Consider the following 10,055-nt stretch of genomic DNA (forward strand, 5'->3'; position numbering starts at 1 on the left):
CAATATGTAACGGCGTTATACTTGATCGTATTTAACAATAACTTCAGTTTAACCGTTTATGGTATAGGGACAGTGTTCTAGATTTCCCTGAGTTTAACATGCGCTAATATTCATTTTCCGAAATAAGAACTTCTATGTAGAATTAAATATTCCGCTTTTTTTGTGACTGTGCCAACTATCCCACTGTGCAATAGAATTGTGTAAAGAGTAGAATTGTCACTACAATGGAACGAATTTCTATCTACAGGATATGGTTTCATAATGTTTATAGGGCAATGATTTCCAGTTTCAAACTGAACTGAAATTGTAGAGCACCATGTCTCATTCTGAGCAAAGAGTCCATCACTTCTCTGCCGAACGTTCAACACAAAAGCAAAAATCTTCTGTATTGTAACAGGGTCTGTCATTTCCCTCGCGAACGTTCAAAACTAATACCAAAAACGTCTGTCTGCATCCATCACTTCTCTGCCGAGCGATCAACACTAAGTACAAGAAATAGGTTTGGTCTTTGGTAAGGCGTTAGGAGTTCGTGAAATGAATTAACACTAGATTCACACTAAACTAACGATGAAGTTGAATTATTGATTAACTACTTGCCGTGGATCAGGAAACTTCTATATACTGAGGCCAACGAAAGTTTTATCTCGTTTCAGAAGGGTACCATACTTTCTAGTAAGAAAACAGAACGCTACAATTTTTAAAAAGTTTACGAAGACCATTCATGTATTGGTCTCTTTCATTGAAACGCTTAATCAGTAGAATCTTGGTATTGTGTGCGTATTAAGCAATTCCAACAAAAAGCAATTCGGTCTATGCGATATTTCAGTCACATTCCACATATCAAAATACAAAAGATAATGATATCCTTGCGATGAACTTAACTCTCCCTTCTTGTCCTCCAGGTTATACAACTGTAAACGAGACACATTCAATCAACTCAGACGTCAGTTGTGACGGACAACCTCTAACACAATCCATGTATTTTAGATGTGGAACAGAAACACGGACATGGCATTCCAACAGGATCGTAGACTCCGCTGATAAAAATTCTCCTGGAATCGCGACGGACGAAATAATTGCATCACAAAGATTTCGTCAAATGACACCAGAACAAAACACATTGACAGGCCAAACTACCACGTCATCAGGAATGTTCACAGACAAAACTACTACCACGTTATCAGGAACGTTCACAGACAAAACTACCACGTTATCAGGAACGTTCACAGACAAAACTACCACGTCATCTGGACAAACTATGACTCCATCAAGTTCAGGTAACGCTACCACTCCACCAGACCAAACTATGACTCCACCAAATTTAGGTGACGTAAGCAAACTACCAGACCAAACTATGACTTCATCAAGTTTAGGTAAAGCTAGCACACCACCAGACCGAATTCCCATTCATTCAAGTCTAGGTAACGCTACCACACCACCAGACCAAACTACCACTTCACCAAGTCTGGGTAACGCTACCACTCCACCAGACCAAATTACCACTGCACCAAGACTAGGTAACGCTACCACACCACCAGACCAAACTACCACTTCACCAAGTCTGGGTAACGCTACCACTCCACCAGACCAAATTACCACTCAATCAATTTTAGGTAACACTTCCACTCCACCAGACCAAATTACCACTGCACCAAGACTAGGTAACGCTACCACACCACCAGACCAAACTACCACAGCACCAAGTCTAGGTAACACTTCCACTCCACCAGACAAAATTACCACAGCACCAATTCTAGGTAACGCTACCACACCACCAGACCAAACTACCAGTGGACCAAGTCTAGATAACACTTCCACTCCAACAGACCAAATTACCAAAGCACCAAATCTGGGTAACGCTACCACACCACAAGACCAAACTACCACTCAATCAATTTTAGGTAACACTTCCACTCCACCAGACCAAATCACCACTGCACCAAGTCTAGGTAACGCTACCACACCGCCAGACCAAACTACCACTCAATCAATTTTAGGTAACACTTCCACTCCACCAGCCCAAATTACCACAGCACCAAGTCTGGGTAACGCTATCACACCGCTAGACCAAATTACCACAGCACCAAGTCTAGGTAACACTACCACACCACCAGACCAAATTACCACTCAATCAATTTTAGGTAACACTTCCACTCCACCAGACCAAATTACCACTGCTTCAAGTCTAGGTAACACTTCCACTCCACCAGACCAAACTACCACTCAATCAATTTTAGGTAACACTTCCACTCCACCAGACCAAATTACCAGTGCATCAAGTCTAGGTAACACTTCCACTCCACCAGACCAAATTACCACTCAATCAATTTTAGGTAACGCTACCACACCACCAGACCAAATTACCACAGCACCAAGTCTGGGTAACACTACCACACCACCAGACCAAATTACCACAGCACCAAGTCTGGGTAACACTACCACACCACCAGACCAAATTACCACAGCACCAAGTCTGGGTAACGCTACCACACCACCAGACCAAACTACCACAGCACCAAGTCTAGGTAACGCTACCACACAATCAGACCAAACTAACACAGCACCAAGTCTGGGTAACGCTACCACACCACCAGACCAAATTACCACAGCACCACGTCTAGGTAACGCTACCACACCACCAGACCAAATTACCACAGCACCAAGTCTGGGAAACGCTTCCACACCGCTAGAGCAAATTACCACAGCACCAAGTCTGGGTAACGCTACCACACCACCAGAACAAATTACGTCGCAATCAAGTCTGGGTAACGCTACCACACCACCAGACCAAATTACTACAGCACCAAGTCTGGGTAACGCTACCACACCACCAGACCAAATTACCACAGCATCAAGTCTGAATAACGCTACCACACCACCAGACCAAATTACCACAGCACCAAGTCTGGGTAACACTACCACACCACCAGACCAAATTACCACAGCACCAAGTCTGGGTAACGCTACCACACCACCAGACCAAATTACCACAGCACCAAGTCTGGGTAACACTACCACACCACCAGACCAAATTACCACAGCACCAAGTCTGGGTAACGCTACCACACCACCAGACCAAACTACCACAGCACCAAGTCTGGGTAACGCTACCACACAATCAGACCAAACTACCACAGCACCAAATCTGGGTAACGCTACCACACCACCAGACCAAATTACCACAGCACCAAGTCTGGGAAACGCTTCCACACCGCTAGAGCAAATTACCACAGCACCAAGTCTGGGTAACGCTACCTCACCACCAGAACAAATTACGTCGCAATCAAGTCTGGGTAACGCTACCACACCACCAGACCAAACTACCACAGCACCAAGTCTGGGTAACGCTACCACACCACCAGACCAAACTACCACAGCACCAAGTCTAGGTAACGCTACCACACAATCAGACCAAACTACCACAGCAACAAGTCTATGTAACGCTACCACACCACCAGACCAAATTACCACACCACCAAGTCTGGGTAACGCTACCACACCACCAGACCAAACTACCACACCACCAAGTCTGGGTAACGCTACCACACCACCAGACCAAATTACCACAGCACCAAATCTGGGTAACGCTACCACACCACCAGACCAAATTACCACAGCACCAAGTCTGGGAAACGCTTCCACACCGCTAGAGCAAATTACCACAGCACCAAGTCTGGGTAACGCTACCACACCACCAGAACAAATTACGTCGCAATCAAGTCTGGGTAACGCTACCACACCACCAGACCAAACTACCACAGCACCAAGTCTGGGTAACGCTACCACACCACCAGACCAAACTACCACAGCACCAAGTCTAGGTAACGCTACCACACAATCAGACCAAACTACCACAGCACCAAGTCTGGGTAACGCTACCACACCACCAGACCAAATTACCACAGCACCAAGTCTGGGAAACGCTTCCACACCACCAGACCAAATTACCACAGCATCAAGTCTGAATAACGCTACCACACCACCAGACCAAATTACCACAGCACCAAGTCTGGGTAACACTACCACACCACCAGACCAAATTACCACAGCACCAAGTCTGGGTAACGCTACCACACCACCAGACCAAATTACCACAGCACCAAGTCTGGGTAACCCTACCACACCACCAGACCAAATTACCACATCACCAATTCTGGGTAACGCTACCACACCACCAGACCAAACTACCACAGCACCAAGTCTGGGTAACGCTACCACACAATCAGACCAAACTACCACAGCACCAAATCTGGGTAACGCTACCACACCACCAGACCAAATTACCACAGCACCAAGTCTGGGAAACGCTTCCACACCGCTAGAGCAAATTACCACAGCACCAAGTCTGGGTAACGCTACCACACCACCAGAACAAATTACGTCGCAATCAAGTCTGGGTAACGCTACCACACCACCAGACCAAACTACTACAGCACCAAGTCTGGGTAACGCTACCACACAATCAGACCAAATTACCACAGCACCAAGTCTGGGTAACGCTACCACACCACCAGAACAAATTACGTCGCAATCAAGTCTGGGTAACGCTACCACACCACCAGAACAAATTACGTCGCAATCAAGTCTGGGTAACGCTACCACACCACCAGAACAAATTACTACAGCACCAAGTCTGGGTAACGCTACCACACCACCAGACCAAATTACCACAGCACCAAGTCTGGGTAACGCTACCACACCACCAGACCAAATTACCACAGCACCAAGTCTGGGTAACACTACCACACCACCAGACCAAATTACCACAGCACCAAGTCTGGGTAACGCTACCACACCACCAGACCAAATTACCACAGCACCAAGTCTGGGTAACGCTACCACACCACCAGACCAAACTACCACAGCACCAAGTCTGGGTAACGCTACCACACCACCAGACCAAATTACCACAGCACCAAGTCTGGGTAACACTACCACACCACCAGACCAAATTACCACAGCATCAAGTCTGAATAACGCTACCACACCACCAGACCAAACTACCACAGCACCAAGTCTGGGTAACGCTACCACACAATCAGACCAAACTACCACAGCAACAAGTCTGGGTAACGCTACCACACCACCAGACCAAATTACCACAGCACCAAGTCTGGGTAACACTACCACACCACCAGACCAAATTACCACAGCATCAAGTCTGAATAACGCTACCACACCACCAGACCAAACTACCACAGCACCAAGTCTGGGTAACACTACCACACCACCAGACCAAATTACCACAGCATCAAGTCTGAATAACGCTACCACACCACCAGACCAAATTACCACAGCACCAAGTCTGGGTAACGCTACCACACCACCAGACCAAACTACCACAGCACCAAGTCTGGGTAACGCTACCACACCACCAGACCAAACTACCACAGCACCAAGTCTGGGTAACGCTACCACACCACCAGACCAAACTACCACAGCACCAAGTCTGGGTAACGCTACCACACCACCAGACCAAACTACCACAGCACCAAGTCTGGGTAACACTACCACACCACCAGACCAAATTAACACAGCATCAAGTCTGAATAACGCTACCACACCACCAGACCAAACTACCACAGCACCAAGTCTGGGTAACGCTACCACACCACCAGACCAAACTACCACAGCACCAAGTCTGGGTAACGCTACCACACAATCAGACCAAACCACCAGTGCACCAAGTCTAGGTAACACTACCACACCACCAGACCAAACTACCACTGAATCAAGTCTAGGAAACGCCACTTCTCTACCAGGCCAAACTACCACTGAATCAAGTCTAGGTAACGCTACCACACTACCAGAACAAACTACCATTCCATCAAGTTTAGGTAACACTTCCACAAAAACATACCAAATAACCACCCCAGGTTACACTACAACTCCACAGGATCAAACTACCCTTCCTTCAAATTTAGGTAACGCTACCACACAACATGACCAATTTACCACACCACCAGGTCTGTTGACAAACCAAACTACCATTCCATCAGGCCTAGGTAACACTACTTTACCATCAGGTAGTGTTAACACCACGGCGACACCACACTTTGGTATGATGCATCACCAGGACAACACCGATATGGCGGTTGGCGGAGGTTCGAGCACTGCTGTAGGAGCTGTGGTTGGGTCTGTGGTTGCCCTGGTCATCATATGTGTATTGGCTGCTGTGATCCGTCGAGAGATAAGGAGGAGGAGGCGGGTCCGGAGCTTCGAAAATTTGCTTTACTACACGACACCTATGGAGACTGCCGCAAAGCCGAGGTTCGATTTTAGATTACTAACGACACGTAACGGGTACACTACATAGTGTTTATGGACTGGAAGAATATTGTCTTTACATCGATGATGTAGTGACTGAAACCTACATATAGTAGAATATCCTTACGCACGCTCATTATAACTGTAGTGAAGCGCATTCCTGAATTATTGGGCTCGCAGACAGGAGAGACGGAAAAATTATTCCGAGAGATAATATGTCCCCCTTTTTTCCAACATACAATGTATGTACAAGTATGGATGAAGCTGATGTATATTGTAAACTATCAAATTCCAAACTTCATTTGTACATTATTCATGGTTTTATTGGACTCAAATGCATTGAAGGCGGTAAAAACATTCCCGAAGGAAACATTTACCACAAGCCCCATCCCCATTTCCAGATATATTTACAAATATAGATGAAGCTATGTATAAAGCGTGTTAAGCGTTAATGAGTGGTGAGTAAAAAATTTAATTTCGCATTGAAATAGCAAGGACTTTCAATTCGAAATTGACGCTCAACAAATATCTATCTAACCAGTCTGTTTAGAATCTACAACTGTAAAATGATAAAAAAAATATTCCCAGTTTTTAAAATAAATATTTGAAAATTCTGACCTCGCTACAAGCAACTGGACCAGATGATAAATGTGACGGACAAACTTTATGAAAAATTGAGCGAGTTTATAAAAGGGTTCCTGGTAGCAAACGTTACAGGACGTCCTTGACCTCACGAGTGTTCAGTGCTTCTTCTGGGTGTCTTTTGTACATCGTAGAGATCTTCAGAGATGAATGAAAAAGTCATGATTTTTTTCTCAATAGAAATTCTAGCCATTTCCAAGCAGATATACATAAGCTACCTTATAGTATACATTTCGTATATCATACATACGTCACTTCCTGATAGGACGATGTCCTCCGTGAACTTGTGACTTATTTTACAAGTGACGTAGCAATTAACGATTTCCTATACATAAATTGGGATAGTTCTACAAAACTGTTTCATACTTAGATAAAATTACGTCAATCATTTTGCTACGATGAAAGAATAGCTGGTTTAACATTTTGTTCTGTGTGGTTTTAGATGTTAGGGGAACCTGTATTTTTACAGTCCTGTCAATAAAACAAAATTCATGTGGAATGTTATATAAACCATAATTACCTAAACACGTGTTTCCTTATTTCAAAGACTTACCATACATACTTATGAATTCATTTTGTTTATCAGTTCAAATTTTCATTCTATTTTTTCTGATTTTTTATTAGAAATTAGATGTTTTAGTTATCACACGGTATCCTCTACCTTACAACTACTTAATTAGCTTTTTCTAAATACAGTTGATAAAGCAACATAAGACTAGGTATATGATATCGCTCCAATTTCAACTAGTCTTTCGAAATCCTTCGTTGAATCTCCACCCGATGTCAAGTACCACGGAACATAACGCATTTAATATCAAAGCGACTGTAAACACTTGATGAAGCAAAGCTTTAAAACCATCTGTTCGTGATGTTTGTAAATACAGCTCGAACGAATTAATCAGAAACTTGGCAGTCATTTATTATGCTAAAAAATAAATTCAGCAACACTAGAAAAAAAACACACACACAAACAAAAAAACAAAATATACAGACAAAAAATTGCTGTAACGTCATGAATTTTCGTGTGGGATTTTTTTTATTGGTTTCGTTAGTACATCTAATCCAGGAATTCTTATATTCACGAACTGTAAAGATAAGTATATACACGTTGATCTTTTTATCCCAAAAATAGTGCCCACACAATAAAATTAAATCACAATATATGAACCCCGCGACCATAAATATCTAACCTAGATGCCACACGGCCTATCTGCGACTGTTGACGCCACGTGTCTGCAGCGCCGCCATCTTGGGAAGGTATTGCCGCTAGCACAAAGCCATAACTACACAATGGGCCTCATGCTAGAAATCCCACTAAAAAAAAAGTGTAGCTCGGTCACTAGCCCACGTATCAACACAAATAATACTTCATTTTAAAGCTGGGAAAAAGTTCTATGCTGTAGTCATTTCAAAGTGGAGTTATCAGGAATCAAAATTAAAGAAAAAATAACGGAAATATTTAAAATGTAAAAATTATAAACAAAAAAAATACTCATTTATTTTGCATAGGATAATTTTAACCATAGACATAAAATAACCCATCCCACCACCCCCCCCCCCTCCCAAAAAAAAAGAAGAAGAAAAAACCCCAATAAAATAGAACAATTAAGAATTAAGAAATAAAAAGAGCATTAAATTCATCCTTTTTTAAATAGTAACAAATAACTTGATAGTGGCAATGAAAAAACTATATAGAAGCGACGATGTGGGTCTATGGACCTTGTCCCTGGACAGGTGTTCACCCCAAAATGAATTTATTTTTAATGGCTTTCATATCAAAGTGCAATTAATTATATATCAGTGTCATTCATGCGACTGTCTTTGCTGGACCTCATTTCAAGAGGGATGGGGTAAGGAACAATAAACCCCAGGATTTACGCACTTATGTGTGAATACATGTTGCCACTCTATTAAAAGTTATATCAGCATGTAGAACACTGAATGCAAAGTACCACACAGCAGCTAACAGCCTCTGGCCACGAGATGCACTAATTATGAATATATATAGTCACATGCAGTGCGACTGTGGGAGTCTTAGTAAAAACATGAAACTAAGAGACATTTTCATTCATATTTTAATACATAACAATATGCAGGGTGAATCTACAAAATGACACGAGAAAATCAGGTGCACAATAAAAGTATTCCTTGATATTTATATGAGTAATGTATAAATAACATAATCCCACTGGCTACTTTCTTGAATTTTGGTGCATCAGGAATGCGGAGACCACAGCAAAACAATACAATCGGATCTCGCTTACTAGACCGGGAGCCCACAGGGGTCAGCCTAGCTGGAAAGGTAACAAAATTTGTTGTGCACAGCAAGGATCTATATACTTGGGCAAACAAAGAAATGAAAGTCTGCCGGTCCCCTGCTGGTGGGTGTGGTCCTCTGGGGCAGGATAATACATGGAAAATTTGAGCTAGCTTAGCTTTCATGAGCAACAAAGATAAACAACTCAATATGTAATAAGCGTGATAAAGTGTATAAGAAATGACCAATGGCAGAATTTTTTCGTAGTGGGGTACCCCTGCCAGAGCTCAAAAAAGGGCCCCCAAAAATCAAGCTAGCTCAGCTCATGGGGTAACAACTTAAAACCAGCCTCAAATTTATCAGTGGGGCCCACTTTAACAGAAAAGAGCAGTGACAGACATTTTCACTGGTGGGGGTCTGAGCCAGACACCCCAAAGTACCACGCCCTACAGCTGAGCTAGCTCAGCTCATGGGGTAACAACTTAAAACTAGCCTAAAATTTATCAGTAGGGCCTACTTTAACAGAAAAGAGCAGTGACAGACATTTTCAGTGGTGGGGGAGGGTCCGAGCCGGATGCCCTCAAAATACCTTGCTGATAGAACCATTTTGTCATGCATGCATAACTTTTAAACCTTTTTATTTGCTCCAGTCCAATGGGTATATCAACACATTACCTAATATTGCATTGAATATCCTCTCAGGCTTACATCGTGAATAACTAATCCCAGAGGATTTTTTTCCACCCAGAGTCAGTGAATCCATCATAGATACAATCCTAATTCAAAAGGTCATACAGATTTTCAAGAAAAAGTAATTAATGCCAGTTGTAGTGATCAGAGAGATCCCGTTGCATAGGCCACAGCATGCAACAGCATGCGCTTTGTAGCT

At 43.1% G+C, this 10,055-nt stretch overlaps 1 protein-coding gene across 1 annotated transcript; it reads left to right on the top strand.

The window, feature by feature from the left end:
- Nucleotides 1–871: 871 nt before the first annotated feature.
- Nucleotides 872–6,316, top strand: LOC132543739 (mucin-2-like). Its single transcript, XM_060207262.1, has one exon. It carries the CDS (start codon nt 872–874, stop codon nt 6,314–6,316), a length of 5,445 nt encoding a protein of 1,814 aa, XP_060063245.1.
- Nucleotides 6,317–10,055: the final 3,739 nt, after the last annotated feature.

This window comes from Ylistrum balloti, unplaced genomic scaffold (genome assembly GCF_031769215.1).
Source record: "Ylistrum balloti isolate Yb309-2 unplaced genomic scaffold, AGI_CSIRO_Ybal_v1 Utg369764, whole genome shotgun sequence".
Lineage (NCBI taxonomy): Eukaryota > Metazoa > Mollusca > Bivalvia > Pectinida > Pectinidae > Ylistrum > Ylistrum balloti.

Bases quoted from the DNA above. Each gene is read 5' to 3' on its own strand.
- LOC132543739 (XM_060207262.1), top strand. From the start codon at position 872: ATGAACTTAACTCTCCCTTCTTGTCCTCCAGGTTATACAACTGTAAAC.